General features: G+C 44.9%; 1 protein-coding gene across 6 annotated transcripts in view; it reads left to right on the top strand.

Moving 5' to 3' along the window:
• ZNF346 (zinc finger protein 346) overlaps positions 1-12,041 on the top strand; it is a 30,281-nt gene extending 18,240 nt beyond the window's left edge. For 2 of the 6 annotated variants that reach the window (XM_030326873.2, XM_030326903.1), the window contains 3 exons: positions 1,096-1,329; positions 8,043-8,136; positions 10,626-12,041. In XM_030326873.2, coding sequence (XP_030182733.1) covers positions 1,096-1,329; positions 8,043-8,136; positions 10,626-10,713 — 416 coding nt within the window. In that variant the 3' untranslated portion in view covers positions 10,714-12,041. Of the gene's footprint in view, positions 1-1,095; positions 1,330-6,948; positions 7,040-8,042; positions 8,137-10,625 lie in introns of those variants that run through there. The other 4 variants (XM_030326877.2, XM_030326890.2, XM_030326895.2 and 1 more) reach the window with 4 other exon arrangements.
• Positions 12,042-19,143: the final 7,102 nt, after the last annotated feature.

Below are 19,143 nucleotides of genomic sequence, written 5' to 3'. Positions count from 1 at the left end.
ATATTGAATGTTTTCTCATATTATCAAATATTCTACAACATGTGCATTACTTTTCAAGCAACTTGCTGAGCAAGCATCTGAGCCATCTGTCTGAGTGCTGCTGAGCCCCACTCCTCTTCCACCATTGGTGGAGGGTCTAGGCCACATTTTTAAAACAGTGGTTACTGGGTTGACACCATTCTAGCCACATGGACTCATTCATGAGTCTTGGCATCCACTTTATAAAGCAGCTGTGTGGCCTGCCAGGAGTATCAGGACATTTGTTGACCCACAGGGGACTCATAACACACTCTGACTACCTGAATTCATTGACCAGAACCAAGGATGTTTTCTGAAGGTAAAAGCATGGACTATAGCCCTCCCTCAGGTTTCCCTACCACACTCTGGCAGCCTGGCATAGCGAAGAGGGCATAGTCTTTAGGGTCACGCAGATGGATTCACTCACTACCAGGGTAATCTTGGGCAAGTCACTTTACCCATCTGAGCCTTGATTTTTCTCTATAATGTGGTAAGATGATATTTATCTCATGGGGTAGTTCTGAGGACCAAAGGAGGAAATATATGTACAAAGCATGTAACTTAACGTCAGTATCATCCTCTCTTTCTCCTACTCAGCCTAGAAGACAGTGTAACCCAAAAGGCCTCCTAGTACGGTTACCTTTTCTAAATGACCCTCCCAATCCTCAGGCTCTCAATTACTACATCTGTGCATTGGCTCCCAGTTTTTTGTCCCACTTGCTGTGAAGCTCTGGGGAATTCTGAGGGATAAAAGAACTAGAAACATGTACATTTCTAGACTGTTATAATTTGACAACTGGATAGCAGAAGTGCAGAACCTCCTCAGAATATGAGGAAATCAGGATTCATATGCCCAAAGTAGTGAAAACTGCTGACCAAAGTAGCTGGTCTTTGAGCTCTCCCAAATCTTGCCAGTTTTCCCAATTAGATAAGACTTTCACTGTGTGATTCACACAGGCAGTGCTACATCTGCAAGTGTGACTAGTGACCCAGCCTTTCTTTCCATTCAGCATACTCGAAAGCTTGGCACCTTCTGGGTCTTTTTTCATTGTTTCTGTTTGAACTCTCTCACCGCAGCTCTGTCGAAACGCCTTACAAACCCTTTCCTTGTGGCCTCCACCTTAGCCTTGCACCAGAATAGAGAAATGATAGACCCAGACAAGTTCTGCAGCCTCTGCCATGCGACTTTCAACGACCCTGTCATGGCTCAACAACATTATGTGGGCAAGAAACACAGGAAACAGGAAACCAAGCTCAAACTCATGGCACACTATGGGCGGCTGGCCGACCCTGCTGTCACTGACTCATCAGGTAAGGGGGCCCAGCTCATACCGAGAGCTGGATCAGGGCTTGAGGACTAGAGTTCTCCATACTACCAATGCTGTCTTTTCCTCCTTACATCTCCCCTCGCAGGCATTGCACCCTCAAATGCCTGCAGAAACCAGATAGGAAATAAAAATAAGTAAATGAGCATGACCAGCTGAAGAGTGCATGCCTCTCCTAGCCAGCTCCAGTTAGTTATTACCATATCTTTCAGTTTTTCAAGGAATCTAGAAAGTCAGATTTGTTTAAGAATTCCCCTCATTTTTGAGGCACCTGAATGGCTCAGTCAGTTAAGTGTCTGACTTTGGCTCAGGCTATGATCTCATAGTTCGTGAGTTCAAGCCCCACGTTGGGTTCTGTGCTAACAGAGCCTAGAGCCTGCTTCGGAATCTGTGTCTCTCTGTCTCTCTCTTTGCCCCTCCTCTACTTACATTCTGTCTGTCTGTTTCTGTCTCAAAAATAAACATTAAAAAATTTTTTGAAAAAAAAGAATTTCCCTAATTTTTAGGGGGCCTGGCTGGCTCAGTCGGTAGAGTATGCAACTCTTGGTCTCAGGGCTGTGAGTTGAAATCCCATGTCGGATGTAGAGATTACTTAAAAATAATCTTAAAAAAAAAAAAATAGAATTCCTCTCCATTTTAAATGTGCTACTAAATTTAAAAAATGTTAAACCGTGTATGAGCCAAATCTGTCTGCAAGCCAGTTTTGGGCCAAGGGCCACCAGTTTGCAACCTCTGATTTAAGCTCCCTGTCATCCATATTCCTTGTGTGAAGGCCCTCAGCAGCCTCTGCCAGATATTAGAGTGTCCTCAGGGCCCCTCACTTCTCAGCAGTTGAGGCCTGCCCATACCCCACTCTGACTCAGAGAATATTAGCTTTTACCCTGACTTCTAGATGCCAGTCAACATCACAGGAGTAAGTATTCATGAAGAGTTAAGAGCCCTTCCCATCACATTAACTTCTCAGGGCTTATAATAAGAGTGGAGGAGGGGAGATTATTATTTTCTCTTTCATTCAGTCAGTAAATATTTATTGAGTACCTACTGTGTACCCTCTTTGGGGTACAGTGGTGACCAAGACTGACACAGTGCCTGTCTCATGGAGCCTACATTCGTATGAGTCCTCAGGGTTTCCACTCAGGCCATGGAGATGCAGCACCAGTCAACACTTGAGGTCCCCATGGCATCCAAGTACAAACAACTTGGCCTCAGGGAACCTGCTACTTGGAGTCATCTGTGCTCTTGCCACAGTCTTAGAAAGGTGAACACCCAGATACTGTAGATGTTCCAGACCACATATGGGCAAGGGAGATCATGCCTCTCTATCAATCCCCAAACCCAAAGCAGCCTTACAACACAGGTTGTCCTTGAACAATACTGACACAGATGAGATGGGTGCAAATTAGTGGCTATGAAATAAGGGAAGGTCCCTTTAGCAGGGTGCCAAGGAGTGCTCTTCCAATGCCACTGAAGGACCCTGCTTTATAAACCTCTTCAAAATTAAGTGTTTGGTGTTCCCATATGCAGGCAGTGCCTTCCTCTTTAACAGGATCAGCCCCATATGCTGAGAAATACGGGAACTTCAGAACCAAGCTCCTCAGAACCCTCTGTGACACCCTCCTATTTTGGCCTGAGACTGATAGGGACAACACAGTATCCAGCTGGCACGACCCAGGGTTCTCTTGCAGCTGACTCTTCTTTGCTCCAGCTCTTGGCCATCTTTATTTGGCCCTGCTCTGGTCATATCCTCATTCTCTCTTGTCCACTAGCAGGACTCAGGCACTGCCATGTTTAATTTTTTTTTTTTAATGTTTATTTATTTTTGAGAGAGAGAGAGAGCATGAGTGTGTGAGGGGCAGAGAGAGAGGAGGACAAAGAATCTGAAGCAGGCTCCAGGCTCCATGCTGTCAGCACAGAGTCCAATGAGGGGCTCAAACCCACCAACCGCGAGATCATGACCTGAGCTGAAGTCCAAAGCTTAACCGACTGAGCCACCCAGGCCCCTCCCCTTTTTTTTAATGTTTGGCACTGCCATATTTTAGGCTGCTTGTCTTAACTTGTACCCGTTCTATTCTTTTTATTTTTTAAGTTTATTTATTTTGAGAGAAAGAAAGTGTGAGTGGGAAAGGGGCAGAGAGAAAGGGAGAGAGACAATTCCAAGCAGGCCCTGCACTGTCAGCATGGAGCCCAATGCAAGGCTTGAACCCATGAACCGGGAGATCATGACCTGAGCGGAAGTCTGATGCAAGTCAGATGCTTAACCGACTGAGCCACCCAGGCACTCCCCCATTCTATACTTTTATCTCAAGCCAAAGTCTCCTTCCTATATCTACTCCTCCCTTTGCCTAAGGCTGATTACCAAACTTAATCCTAGAACTGTATCCTGGATGCTTTTTTCTTGCTTAAGGCATCTGACTGCTTTACAGATCAGCCACAATTTTTCATGAAAACCTAGGCAGGGGGCAGGGGCATCACACGCCTTTTGATATTAATATATACATTATAATTTAATTCCCACAGCATTCCTAAAAATAGGTGTGATTTTCGCATTTTACAGATAAAGAAGTTGAGACTCAAGAGTGACTTGCTCAAGGTCATAGAGCTGATAGGACCTGATGTTGATAAGTGAGAACATCAATATGTGTCTCTAGCTCTGTCTGGCTCCAAAACTTACACTCCTTCCTCCTGCCTCCAGCTCTAAGTGTACTTGGCAGGAGGCTTTCCAACTGTAGGACATCAGAGGCATTGAACTCATTTTGACCCCCTTCTTACCCACAGAGGTGGAATGTTGACCTAGGATATGCAGGCAGTGACTTCAGCTAACAGGGATTCCACCTTAGCAAAGGTTTTAGGTTTGTTAGCAGCTTGACTTTTCCCTGCTGGCCTCTGTTGAAGCTTGTTCATTCATTCATTCAGTCAGTCATCCTATACTTACCTGTGGCTGTTACAGTCCAGACTTTAGGCTAGGTACTCTCACATGTAATTGCCGGATTTAATCCTCACAGCAGCTCTGCTGTGCAAGTTTGATTGTCCCCATTTTACAAATGAGGTCATTAGGATCAGAAAGATGAGGTGATTTTTCCTGGGTCCCACACTAGGCAGCACCTGAGCCACATTGAAATTTGGGTTAAATTCTATAGTGGGTCCAGAGAATAGTTTCCATGGGGCTCCTGTCAGAGTGTCTCATGACAAGTATGGATCAAATGTGAGATGATCCAGAGTGTCCAGATCTCTTCCCCAAGGGGAAGATGCAGCGTCCACCAAGCAGATCAAAGACTTGAAATTGGCTTTATATTCCTGGCTCACATTTCTCTCATTTATCCAAGAATGCTAAAACTAAAGCCTGCATATCATTCAGGCAGCCAAATCCTTCCAACTGTCAGAGCATTCAACACTCACCCCAGGTTACTGGAATCCTCCTCTGCTTTACCCCATCACTTTCTTTCCCTGCTTAGGGCCTTGCCTCCTACATAGAACAGGGCTGCTTTCTCTGCCCCATGCTGATCCCCCGAGTCTCTTCAACTATGCTTAGGACAGGTTTTCAGGTCTTGTTAAGTTCATATATAGTCAAAGAGTGCCTGAGTGGCTCAGTCAGTATCCAACTCTTGATTTCAGTTCAGGTCATGATCCCAGGGTCATGGGATCAAGCCCTGTGTTGGAGCATGGAGCCTGCTTAAGATTCATTCTCTCTCTCTCTCTCTCTCTCTCTTTCTATCTTTCTCTCTCTCTCCCTTGCTGTCTCTCCCTCTCCCTCTCTCCCTCTCTCCCTCTCTCCCTCTCTCCCTCTCTCCCTCTTCACCTCTCCCTCTGCCCCCCTCCCCCGCTCAGGCACACACTCATTCGCGCGCACTCTCTCTCTCAAAACAAAAAATCATATATAGTCAAGAAATATTTGCTAAGTGCTTTCCTAATATTTGTCAGGCATTGTATATATGATAGTAAACAAGACAGGTGTTGTCCATGTTCTCATGAAGCTTAGAGTTCAGTAGAAAAGACAGGCATTGAGCAAATAACTGCAAGTGTGACAAGCTTTAGAAAAGGAAACAAATGGGGTACATGGCTGACTCAGTTGGCAGAGCACACGGTTCTTGATCTCAGGGTTGTAAGTTCAAGCCCCATGTTAGGTGTAGAAATTACTTAAAAATAAAATCTTTAAAAAAAAAAAAAAGGAAAGGAAACAAATGGGACAACTTAAATTGGAACAGGGATCAGTGAAGGTTTCCCAGAGTGAAAGGAGGATAATGTGGGGCAAAACGATCCTGAGGAAATGATGGAGCATCCAGTCCTGGTATTGTTGGTCATGTTAGGGATTTGGGCCTTTAACCTAAAAGCATTGGGAAGCCAATGGCAATTTAAGCATTATTAGATCATTCTGCTTACAAAATGGAGAATGGTTTGGAAAAGGGAGGAAGAGGAGTGGGGAGACCCCAGCAATGACGGTATTGTAGTAATTCATACTAGAGAGGATGGGAGCTTGGACTAAGTAAGGTAGCAGTGGAGGAGATAGACAGAAGTAGATGGATTCAAGAGCTGTGTAGGAAGTGGAATTGTCAGGATTTAGGGGCGTCTGGGTAGCTCAGTTAAACATTCAACTCTTGATTTCAGCTCGGATCATGATGTCACAGTTTGTAAGATTTAGCCCTACATCCAGCTCCGTGCTGTCAGTGTGGAGCCTGCTGGGGATTCTCTCTCCCCCTCTCTCTCTCTGCACCCTTGCTCGCACTCTCCCTCTCTCACTCAAAATAAATCAATGAACTTAAAAAAGAAAAAAGAATTATCTGGATTTGGCCATCAAATATGGGAGGTGAGGGGGGCCTGGCTGGGTCAGCCTTCAGAGCGTGCAATTCTTGATCTCGGGATTGTGAGTTCAAGCCCTACATTGGGTGTAGAGATGACATAAAAATAAGATCTTTACCAAAAAAAAAAAAAAAAAAAAAAAAAATGTGGGAGGTGAAGGAGAGGGAATAGTCGAAGATGATAACCAGATTTAGTCTTAAGCAATTAGGTGGATAGCCAGGTTTTGTCAGCTTGGAGTTAAGATGCCCATGAGATATCCAAGTAGGCAGTTGGATATATAGGTCTAGAACTCAAATGAGAGGTCTGGGTTAGAGATATTGCCATTTTGGTAGGTCAGTAATCGTTAAATATTAGTGGTTTCATATATTTTAGGTGGTAATGAAAGTCAGCAGAATGAGTGAAACCCCTTGAGAGTTTAGAAAGAGAAGAGCTGAGGGTCTAAGATTAAGCCTTCTGCAAATGCTGGCCATAAATGTCTAAAATGGACCTGAATTCTGATTGCAGTAATATTCCCCTTAAATGCTCTAAAGGGGTGTGTCTTCCAGGAAATACCTGAAGATACAAAGGAACATCGGCTAGCTAATTGGAGTAGAGGAGATCATTGGTGTTCTCAGCTACAGCTGCCATAGAAGGCTGGTTAAAAGATACTCTCCACCTCTTTGCCAGACTGATGAATGGAGCCCATAAGAGTGAAAAAATACTAGTAATAAGAGCTCACATTTGTTGAGCACTTACTATGTGTCAAATGCTTTTATTTAAATCATTACAGTAACTTTATGAGGTTGATACTAATATTAACCTCATTTTATAGGTAAGGAACCTGAGTCTCAGAGAAGCCCCACTTTTACAAATGAGGAAACCAAATCTCAGAGAGGTTAAGTAACTGGCCTGTGGTCCTACAGGTAAGAAATGATAGAGCTGGGATTTGAGCCTAGGTGATCTCACTCCAGAGCTGTGAAACTTTAGGGTGGCAGATGGTTAGAAGAGTGTCAGAACCAGAGGGCTCTTGAAGTCATGTGTACAGCTGCCTTTCTTGTACAGCTAACATCTGTCACGCTAGAATAAGTACAGCCTTTGCGGTCAGCCAAGCCTGAGTTTGCCACTTACTAACACTGTGTTCTTAGACATGTGACTTTGCCTTATTTTCCTTTATAAAATAATGATAATGATTTTCCCAGGAAAATCATTATGAGGGCCAAGCAAAATTATATAGCGTGCATGGCCTATATCAGGTATTTGGTTAATGATACTGGCTTTTATTATAAGTATTATGGTTATAAGTTATGTTATAATTGACTTACAGTTGAGAAAAGCTGAGGATCAGAAAGGGGAAGGGGTTTAGTCAAGATCACATGAAGGCAGAGCCAGGAGTCCAGCTCCATATCTTGGCCATGTGGACAAAGGCCACTTTGTCATTGGATCAGCCCTGGTAGTAAGAGTGTCTGTGAGCCCCAAGATAGAAAGACTAGATTAATTTTCATAGCAGCATTCCTCATTAATTACTGTTATTGCAAGCCTAGGGAGAGTGGCAGTTGTCCCAGAGATCTCTCAGTGAAGGCATCCTTAATGAGGCCACTTAGCACAGTCCAGGTAAAAAGATACACCAAATGTCACCTCTTTGTTCTGTCAATCTTTTATTTACTCAACAGACAGCTACTGTAGACCAGGTTGGATTCTGGGACTTGGGGGTACAGAGGGGAGTGAGGAGGTTTCCAACCCCAGAAAGCACATAGGCACACAGCCAGTGTCCCCTGAGCATTGAGGCCTCTGGGATTCTCATCAGGGCCAACCACCTAATCTCACCCCACCATCCATCCTCAGAAGGGCATTTACTGTCAAAAGCAGCAGTCCCCAGGTCCCTTGTTCCTGGATAACTAAGTATCTTGACTTTTATGTGTGTTTCAGCTGGGAAGGGTTACCCCTGCAAGACGTGTAAGATAGTGCTGAACTCCATAGAACAGTATCAAGCTCATGTCAGCGGCTTCAAACACAAGAACCAGTGAGTAATCTTCCTTTGAAATTCAAGGGTCTGCTACAAGAACTCAAGGCTTCTAAATCAAAACAAAGCCAGGTACTACTTTGCTAAAATGGAATCCTGGCAGCCTTTTCTCAGTCAACAGAAAATCAATCAGTTAACAAAAGTGTCTCCTCTGTAAGTTTTTCCTCCCATCAGCTTCTCCGCAGCCTTTGGACCTGCCACTGAAGGTTTGAGTAGAGAAACTTAAGACACTTTCCTTGGCGGTCTCCTAAAAGTACTTAGATTTCCTGCCCTATAGCAGTCTGACTAGGGAAGTTTCCCTTCCCTCAAGCCTGTCACTGGCCTAAGAACCTAGTCTCTACTGCCATCAGTTCTATGGCAAAAGCTCCCTCTCCAGGTTATTACCAAATATGACCACATTTGTTCATTCATTGATCAAGTATTTATTGAACACCCTCTGGGTGGTGGCCAAAACAGATCCGGTCCCTGCTCTTGTGACCTTACGTTCTGATGGGAGGAGACAAACAATAAACGAGTAAACAACCAATAATTACAAATTCTGATAAATGCTTTGAAGGGAAGAGGTAAACACAGTCATCTGTTCATGATAACCTTGAAAATGACTAACACTCTTTGAACCCCTGTTCTGTTGCAGGGCATATGCCAAGCAAATCCTCTCAGGTAATCCACACAACAACCCTAGGAAGAAGGTATTATTATTATAGACAGAGGCAACCACCATTCAAGTGATACTATGAGACAGAGCCTATAATTCAAACGGAGTCTTGTCTGGCTCACAGCATGCTTTTCTAGGGCATCATGCTAACAAGGAGGTTATGGCACCGTGTGACATGAGGAGGCTAGGGCCTGGTAAGGGGAGGGCTTATGCAGTTCTGTCTCTTCCTCTCAGAAGGGAACTGGGTAGTGTGGACAGTGTGCTACAACATAACTTTCTGAGATGAGAATATACTCATTTTATAGATAAGGAAATTGAGTTTCAGGCAACCAAGTCTAATAAACTGATTTCTTTGACTTAAATGGTAGGTTCTGCATTGTTCACAGAGCTGAATTAACTAAAGGTGGTGGAAACACAAAATATTAGTCAAAATGTCCTTGGTCCTCTCCAGTCTGACTGAAGTTTCCCCTCCCACATTGCAGCAGATCTGAGGACTTTTGAGGCTTCTTTTAGATATGGACTTGAGACAAGCCTGCACAGTCCAGCCTGGGGCTCACTCCCATTTCAGCACATCTCCCTTGCAGCTTGACTGGTGGCAGTTTCAGCATACAACCTGGAGACAACCAGAGCCCTACCCTGGGGGTACCCAGTCTTGAAAATGCTAGTATTTACTCTTTTCTTTCCATATTTCAGCTATGTGACTTGGGTGAGTCAGTAAACTTCTCTGAGCCTCCACTTCCTCTTCTGTAGATTATAGCTACTATTGTGTGAACACCTAAGTTAATTTCATTTAATTCACAGTAGCAGCTCTGAATTAAGACACACACACACACACACACACACACACACACACACACACACACCCCTTTACGACCTGAGGAAACCCAATGTCAGGTAGGTTAAGTGACTTGCCCAAGCCACTTAGTTACTTGGAGTTAGACCCAGAATTCAAACCTTTTGATTCCAAAGTACATTTATTTTGCTCTGCCATTGCATATGGGGCTCATTATCCTCACCTTATGGGATGACCTGAGAGTTAGAGATAAAGTATGTGAAATGCTGGTACCAGAAAAGGGAACTATTAGAGGTAAGCTTTCATTCATTCAACAAATATTTATTGAGTACCTACTATGTGCCAGGTCCTATATGGAGTACTAGGGCTACAGTAGGAACCAGGATCAATGCTGTTCCCTGATTTTTTTGGATCCCCATCTAGTGGTAGAAGCAGATCCTAAAGAAATCCATAAACAAATAAGACAATATCAGTTATTACTAGGTACGCAGAAAGTGGGATAGAGTGACTGGAGAGCCACTTTTGACTCAGTGTGAGGGAAAGAATGATCAGTCTGTACTATCCAGGTCCATATAGGGCCCTATAGGCAGAATAAATGGTTTTCGTAGTGGAGAGATGTGGGCTGCTGTCCTGAACCTGCCACACTTTTAAAAAGCTTAAGGGTGGAGGGATGGTCAACAACAACAACAACAACATAATTATTTAATTTTAAAAATTAAAAAAAAAAAAAAACAAAATAAAACAACAATAAAAGCCTACTGGGGTCAGGTGACTTAGACTTTCTGAACTTTAGTTTCCTTATATACACAACAGGGGTACTATCCCCGCCTTGTAGAATTGCCATGAAGATTAAATAGGATGCTAGAAGCAAAGCACCCAGCCATTGGTGCCTAGCATGCAGTGGACCCTCAGTAAAGGAGACCTGGTCACCTTATTACTCCAAGGCCCTGGAAGAGCTGTACTATCTTTAGAAAATTACCTGGAGCACCATCATAACCACCACAAACTGATCCTGTGTGTTTATTCCTTCTCAAACTACAGGTCACCAAAAACAATGGCATCACCCCTGGGCCAGATTCCAATGCAAAGGCAGCCCATTCAGAAAGACTCAGCCACCTTGGAAGACTAGAGGTGTTTCTGTCCAGCACCCAGGTTGAACCAGCCGTGAGCCAGCTTCCCGTGACCATGGTCAGCCCTTGGCTCCCTCTTCCTCCTTTCTTATACCTGGAGAACACATAGGCCTTAGGCAGGAGTGGGCCACAGATAGCCTCTGATTGGTCCAGGCTAATCCACCCCTGCTCTTCCCCTTTGGAATGGGCCCTCTAGGTCAGGACAAGGGAAGGGGATGGATCTTGAAAGGACTTGGGGCCTCACAGAATAGTAGTTTGGAGGATGGCCTTTCCCCTTCCCCAGCCTCTTTGGGCCATATGTCATGAGCCCAGGCCTGTCTTTCCTTTGCAGGTCATTTTTGAACCAGTCTCTGCGGCTAAAGAACTGAGCTGTCCCTGGGCTCCAGGCAGCTCCAGTGAAACCTGGAGCTTTCACACCAGAGTTCTGCCTAGGTAGGAAAGGGCAGATGGAAGTGGCTGCCCTATGGGAGCTTGGAGCTAACATGACACACTCCCTTTCCCCAAAAAGTGCAGGCTTTCCTGAGCCTGAGACCAGATGCTGGCCAGTTACACAGTTTTCTGCCCACTGTGAAGTCTCCTCCTGGAGCAATGACACAGTCCTGGCAGAGCAGTTCTGTCCTTCTGCCTCTTCTCCACAGTTCCTGAATGGTGCTAAGGATATGCATCAGCTGGGGAAAAGCTAGAGCTGGAGGAGGCCTCGGTATCCAGTGGGATTATGAAAGCTCTAAGGGGGGGGGCCTTTCCCCTCCCCCATCAGAGAGGTGCTCTGACCCAGGGTCATGTGGGAAAGCCCCCACATGCAAGTTTTCTTGATGATTCTGTGCCCTTAAAAGGTGAACTATCTCATGCCAGCCAGCTCAAAGGTCCATTGCTGCTCCTTGGCTCTACTAGCCCTCTCCTCCTCATGTAGGAGACCACCTGTCCAGGTTGCTGTGGTGCTAGCCCTCTTCCATTATCCACCAGGAGATTCCTGGGTACCAGGGAAAGAAAAACCAGTGCAGGTTTCTGCAGTGAGGAAACAGGTGTTCCCCAGGCCCCAAACCTAGATATCTCCAACTCTGCTGTCTTTTACGGCCTGGGATTTCACTGGGAGTGGATATTTCCTTGTAGCTTTCAAGCGGGAATTCCAAGGAGTGTCACCATCACAGGCCCCCCTTCATTGAGTCAAAGAAGCCCCTAGCTGCTCTCGTGGCCTCTCCCCCCCCCCACCCCATTGCCTATCCCTTTGCCTGTGAAATGCCTTTATGTATTGTGTATGGTGGTGTGCGCGTGCTTATGCTCTGTCTCTTGGTCACTGAAGCATCTAAATAAAGAATTTCTCCCATGAGCCAGACTGCAACTTAACAAACCTGGGATTTGGGGCCATATTACCGTTGGATCTAGTATGTGTGTCTTGACCCCTCACCCTCAACCCTCTCATACTCCCAGGGCTCTAAATACTGATCTAAGAAGGTGGGACAAAGATAAACTTTTAATTATTTGGCAACCTGTGGGAGACTTCCCAGGTGCCCTAAACTTAATACAACGTCATCCACTTATCCATCTCCCCCTGTCACAGAGGGTCTCATGGAGGTCGTTAGAAGGTTTAAGATGAGAATCTACTTTGTTTGAGAGGATCATTTGGCTGTTAGGTGGAGAAGGAATGCAGGGGAGCAGGATAAGAGATAGATAAGGAAGCCAAAATGGAGGTTGTGTCCAGTCTGGCTCTCTCCAGGCTAATGCCTTCAGGACAGAGACCTAACCTTTTTCATCTCAACTTCTGTAATGTGGAGTGGTGTGTCATGAAGTGTTTGTTGAATGAATGAGTATGAGGAAAGATGGCCTTTTCCCTCACAGCTCTACTCAGCACTAGGTTTGTTCCATGGACTTACAGGCCTGGAGATTCTTGCAGGAAGCTTTTCTATGACCCAGAAATGAGCTAGGGAAGGAGTGAGTGTGATGGCCTCAGGAGCCTTTTGTCCAACCTTAGTTTCAGACAGCCAGACCTGAGGAAGGTTCCCAGGCAGCCTCAGCTCCCATTCTTCACTCAGCAAGCCTTTCTTGGGTACCTGCTCTTGACCAGCTCGTGGCCCCCATGGTGGGTTCTCAGCTCTCAGCTTCCAAAGCCCAGACTGTCTCAGCAATTTCCCTGCAGTCCTTCTAATTTATCCAGGATGTCCTAATCAGCCTCATCTATCACGCAAGGAAATGAAGGGCAGAAGGGTGGGTGGGCTGCTGTATCATGAACCTTGGCCTGCAAGACCTTAGTCTGGATTCAGGAGTCCCTGTTAGCCGCGTGCCCAGCCCTTTCGGCAAGAGGGCACAGGGATGAACACTTTCTTGCTCTTGGGAAGCTCACATACTTGTTAAAGATCATTATGGCAATGGTCAGAGGGTCCTACAGAGCCCAGCAAGAATGCCCAGGATAAAGGTCTTAACTCACCTCAGGGTATGAAAAAGCTGGAGAAGTTGGGAAACTTGCATTTGATCTGCATAACAGCCTTTTGAGCTAGGTAATGATACTCCATTTTATAGAAAAGGGTCAAAGTGATGTACTATTTTATCCAAGGTCCTGGCACTAAGAAGCAACAAAATGGAGAGTAGAATCCAGTTCTCTAGATTCCTCGTCCAGAACCCTTTCCAAAAAGGACCAGAATCCTTCTGATATAACCCCTGGGCCTGCCTCACCTACCATCTGACAGGGCCATGGGCTCATAGAGCAAGCAGCCACAAAACAGATTGGACAAGGGTCAGTGGTTATTTTTTATTCCAAGCTCCCCCATATTTCTCATAATTTTACCCAAGATTCCCAGTTTATTAGACTCCAGTTTATAACTGTAAGAAACATGGGATGCCTGAGTGGCTCAGTTGGCTAAGTGTCCAACTTCGGCTTAGGTCATGATCTCACAGTTCGTGAGTTCGAGCCCCAAGTCCTGCTCTGTGCTGACAGCTCAGAACCTGGAGCCTGCTTCGGATTCTGTGTCTCTCTCTCTTTCTGCCCATCCCCTGCTCGTACTCTGTCTCTCTCTCAAAAATAACCATTAAAATATACTGAAATCAAAGTGGTTAGCTAAAAAAGGAAATTTATTGATTCACCTAATGAAAAATTTCAGTACAGGGATGGCTAGATCCAGGTTCTGACACACTGTCATCAGGAAGAATTTAATTTCACTCTGCTTTCCTCTGTGTGGCCTCTTTCTCAGGCCAACTCTCTCCAGAAGGTAGCAAGATGGCCACTGGCAGCTCCAGGCTTGTCTCCTGATGGAGAGGCAACTACATTGGAAAGATCATCTTTTCCTACTAGTTCCAACAAAAAAATTCTGGGATTCATTCATTAACCAGCTTGGCCCTGTTCCAGTTCTTAAACCAATCACTGCGACTAGGCCTCTGATTTGGGGACTGAGAAAGAGTGAGCTACACCTAAAACACATTGACTGAAACAGAAAAGAGGAAAGTGTGGGGCTCCTTTCAGACTAAGGGAGGAGAATGGATGTGGGTAGGCAAAAATAACTTGTCAGCCGTACCCAGAAGTTGTCTGTATTTGAAATATCACTTTTTCCCTAACTTTTTGAGATATATTTAGTAACGTGCTCCAGTTTTTAGAGCACAATTTGATGAATCCTTACATGTATGTGTACATCTGGGTGGTCACCCTCCAGATCAAGATACAGAACATTGCCAGCTCCCCAGAAGTTTCCTTTGTTTCCCTTCCTAGTTATTATCTCCCAGAAGTAAACACTATTTTCACCTCTATCCCCCTAGATTAGTTTTGCTTGCTCTTGAATTCTATAAAAATGGAATCACATCCTCTTTTGCTCAATATTATGTCTGTGAGATTCATCCATGTTTGTGTGTGTATGTGTGTCAGAAGTTTTTTTTTTTTCATGCTCTGTAGTAGTAGTCCGTTATATGAATACACCACAATTTAGCCATTCTGTTGATGGACAATTGGGTTATTTCTAGTTTTGAACTATTATAAATAAAGCTCTTCTGAAAAATTTTGTATGTGTCATTTGGTGTGCATGTGCACACATATATCCAGGAGTAGAATCACTGCATTATAGGATAGGTGTATGTTTAATTTGTCTAGATACTACCAAATGGTTTTCCACAGTGGTTCTACCATCTTACCAGCATTTGGTATTGTCAGTCTTTCTAATTTTGGACATTCTGGTGGCACATGGGAATTTGAACCCAAGGGTTCATATTGACTTCATATCAGAGCTCCTCTTACTCTGAGCATTCCTGAGATCAGGTTTGAATTTCTGTAGCCTGGAATGGTCTCTGATGTCAGTGCCCAGGACCCACAATACACAATCCAGCAGGTAACCATCAGAGGGAGCTCCTGCTCATGGCTCTGGTGGCTAAGGAAGGTCTCATGGCGGGAGAGACAGTCTAGTGTACAGCAAAAAAAAACAGGCTCTGGAACCAGGCAGCTGCAGTTCAGATCTTAGCTCTGTGGGGCTGTATGATCTTGATGAGCTAACCTGTACTTAAGGGTGAAACACTAGTACCTACCGTATGGGTTATTGTGGGAATGAAAAGAATAGATACATATGAAACAATTACAGTACCTGACATATGGTAGATACTATGTAAATGATGACTGCTGCTCCTTCTATTATTGGCCTGAAGTAATCTCTGGGTCTTCCTGGGGAGGTGAGTCTGGAGGCAGATGGCATCTGGCACAGAGTCCTGTATTAAGTCTCAATGAGTTATGAAATGCCAGAAACCTAATTCAATCTGATGAGAGGAGGGGGGCAACATGCTGGCCAGAGGTGGTTCTTCCCTGGGCTCCAGCAAGAAGCCACCTTTCACTGCTAGGGAACCTCATCTTATCCCAGGAACCTCAGGGGCACCTCAGGTTCTGCAGCCAATGACACCTGAGGAGAATTATGCATGTAAAGCTCTTAGCCCTGAGCTGGATGAAAAGCAGGTGTTGGGATGTAATAACCCGTAAGTGCAGACATAGAGCTATGTATGTAGACATAACAGCAGCCGTGAAGTGTGTCACAGGGGACACTACTCTGGGATTCAGGGTTCTTGGGTGTTGGTCTTGCACCCTGCCACCAGCTTCATGTGACCTGAAGCCTCCTATTTTCTGTCTGGCTCAGAAGTTGTAAGAAATCACAGTTTGAGCCCAAGTACTACAGAGGCAGTGATGGGCAGCTAGGGGTTCTTCCCAAAGCAGGTAACAAAGGAACCCTTCACCAAAGCCTCTACCAGATGAGCTGTTCCCATCCCTATCCAGACCTTCTGATCAGCCGTCATTAGTGTTAAATAGAATAGGAAAAAACAATTTCTCCTTCTGACCATCTGTCCACCTAACAACCTCACCTACTCTGCCCCATGCAAGTCCACATTACAGAAAGGGCAGGCATATCCCTGTTCTGGCACTCGCAGGCTCACTGTCCTCCACAAATTCTGCTTCCTCTGTCCAGGGGCTCACAAGAAACCTTAGAGGGTTCTGTAAATGGGTCAATGCTACAGCGCGGTGACCCTGATGGCCACTAGGTGGAGAACGCTCCTTTTTTTTTTCTTTCTTTTTTTTTTACTGGGCAAAGTAGACCTGCGCCAGGACCTTACTATTTGAATACTGAAGAGAATAGGATGACTTCTGAGCTCCTGTATTTGATATTTCATTTAGCCCTCAAGACAACCTGAAAAAGGCTTGATTTCACAGCAGAAATTCAGAGGTAAAACCTTGCAGAGCTTACACAACCAAGAAGTAATCATGGAGGGATTTGACCCCCGTGTTCCCAAGTCTTTGTTAGCACACCTCTACTTCCAAAGGCCATCTTGCCCTTCCCTCAGAACATTTCCTTCCAGAGGACACTGTTTGAAGACTGTAATTTAGTCAGCTGCTTGGGAGGACACCTGATGTTGGCCCTACTCATCAGCCTTTCTTTCACTCTTTTACCTTGGGTAACATCTCTCTTCCATTCTTCTATCCTGTGGTTCTGAGAGACTGACCCCAGTCCCTAGTTCCAGGGATGAACTTGTGACCCAAGCCTGGGCAATCAGAATAACTCTGGAGCTGTTAGTAGTCATCTTTGCCACTACATAAAGACAATCTGTGTGAAATTAAATCATCACAGGAGAAAACAGCTGAGAGTTGGGAAGAGACTGGTTTCTGATGAACACCTAGATCTAACGAGGCCTGAAGCTAATACTCTCAGGACTTTTTAGTTACCAGTCAATACTCTTTTTCTTTAAGTCAACTTAAGTTGGATTTCTATCATAACCAGGAGTACGTTTCCCCCCACCCCAGGAGTACTAATACATGTTTCAGCCTTCTTCATCAACCCAGTGACCTCCACTTACCTAAGAAGATATATATGCCACCAGCATAAACAACCTCAGAAGAGACTAGCCAGAGAACTGCCAAGCTGAGCCCACCTAATCCACAGAATTTTGACAAATAGTAAATGTTTCAAATCACTATGTGTGGGAATGGTTATTTGCAGAAGGCTTCCAGAATCACACCTAGTAACCATAAACCTTGTTTTGGTCTCCTGGTATCTATTTACCTTTCTTCTTCCTTGAGGAATCCCACCCTCAGCTGATGTGGTCTGGCTCGAGATGACCTCCACCCCCCTGGCTTCTGCTAGAACAATTGGGAAAGAGTTGCTAAATGGGAAGGTTTTGAGCGCAGAGCTGTTGGTTAGCCTTCTTTGTTACTTCTTGGGAAGCACCTGCCACAGAATGGAGCCAGAGGAAAGAAAGAAAAAGAGAGAGTCTTGGTCTAGCTATTCCTAAAGACTGATCCACCTCTGGACTTTAAAATTGCATAAGCCAGGGGCACCTGGTTGACCCAGTTGGTTAAGCGTCCAACTCTTGATATCAGTTCAGGTCATGATCTCATGATTCATGAATTCAAGCCCACATAGGGCTGTGCGCTGACAGCACGGAGCCTGCTTGGGATTTTCTCTTTCTTGCTCGCTGCCCCTCCCCCACTCATGCTCGCTCTCTCTCAAAATAAATAAACCAACATTTTTAAATTGCTTAAGTCAATAAACTCACTATTTTTTGTAAGTCCATTTGAGTTGGGATATCTTACTTGCACCTGAATGAAAAATATTCCTTGAAAGTCAGGAAATTTAATAGAGGCTGAGACAGTGCCTGGCAGAGGGCTATTAAGATAGGACAGAGGTCCCTAGAGAGGTGGAAGGGAAATTTATTTTCCTTAGCCCCCACTGTATGCTAGAACCCTGGAATGAGACACAGTTTCATGTCATAGAGGACCTCATTCCAACTGTGATAAAATGCTGCAAAGGAAAATGCCAATGTAGACGAAGCAGAAAATAGAAGGACTGAGCCTAAGCTGGGGGCGGGGCAGGGCAGGTGACATGCAAGCTGAAACTTGAAGGCTGAATAGGAATTAGTCCATGGATAAGTAGAGAGAGGTGGGGAGAGGATGTTCCAGGTAGAGGGAACAGCATTTGCTAAGGCCCTATGGCAAGATGATGCCTAGCACCTTGAAAGAGGGAGAATATGTCACCAGATAAGAAAGACTGGGGAAGCCAGGTCCCTCAGGGTGTATCAAGATTTTCAGCTGAAAGCAAAAGAAACAAACTCTAGCAAGTTTAAGTTCACAGAACTACCAAAAACACTAAAGAATAAGGCGTGGGCTATAAGACCAGCATCCTGCCTGTGTCACATCACAGAATGGAAGGACAGGACCATGGAGGAAGGACACCATTATCTCTACCAACACTAAAATGCTGGACTCTGCTGCCTGTGCCACTAGCCCAGCCAATCCAGATACAGATCAAGAAATCACCACCCTGTGCCCAAGAGCTCAGTCTTGTTACCACAGCCCCCACCAGAGAACATTCCTCTTGGGCCTTCCAAGCCCTATACCTGGGCATCACTGGCTCTCTGGAATGGATGTTATGAATTTGCAGAACTTAGCCTCCAGCTGGAAGAGAAACCGGGGGAATAGCTAACATTTTCAGCTTCTATTGTGAAAGGTGGAATGCTGCCACATGAAATGGGGGTATTCCCCAACCCAGAAAAGGGTTTCATATGACAAACATGAACAAACAAACAAAAGGGTTCATATCCCTCTACAGGTTGTTCTAGGCCAGGGTATGATGGCCTTGTGGTTGTTCTAAAATATGTCTACAAATTTCTTATATTCCTCTCCTCAAAAGGTCAAGTTTAATCTCTCTCCCCCTACTACACCACCTACTCCTAGGGAACTATAATTAGTGACTCACTTCAGACAAATAGAAGAAAGCAGAAATGAGGGGCACCTGGGTGGCTCAGTCAGTTAAGCAACCAACTCTTGCTCTCAGCTCAGGTCTTGATCTCAGGGTCGTGAGTTCAAGCCCTGCATTGGCTCCACACTGGGCGTGAAGCCTACTTAAATTAAAAAAAATAATAAAAGCAGAAATGATGAAGTGTGACTTCTGTGTGTAAGTATAAAAGACATTGCAGTGTTAGTC

This window comes from Lynx canadensis, chromosome A1 (assembly GCF_007474595.2).
Source record: "Lynx canadensis isolate LIC74 chromosome A1, mLynCan4.pri.v2, whole genome shotgun sequence".
NCBI classification, from domain to species: domain Eukaryota; kingdom Metazoa; phylum Chordata; class Mammalia; order Carnivora; family Felidae; genus Lynx; species Lynx canadensis.
Note: the sequence above shows the minus strand (reverse complement) of the source record. Positions and strands in the feature narration are given on the sequence as shown.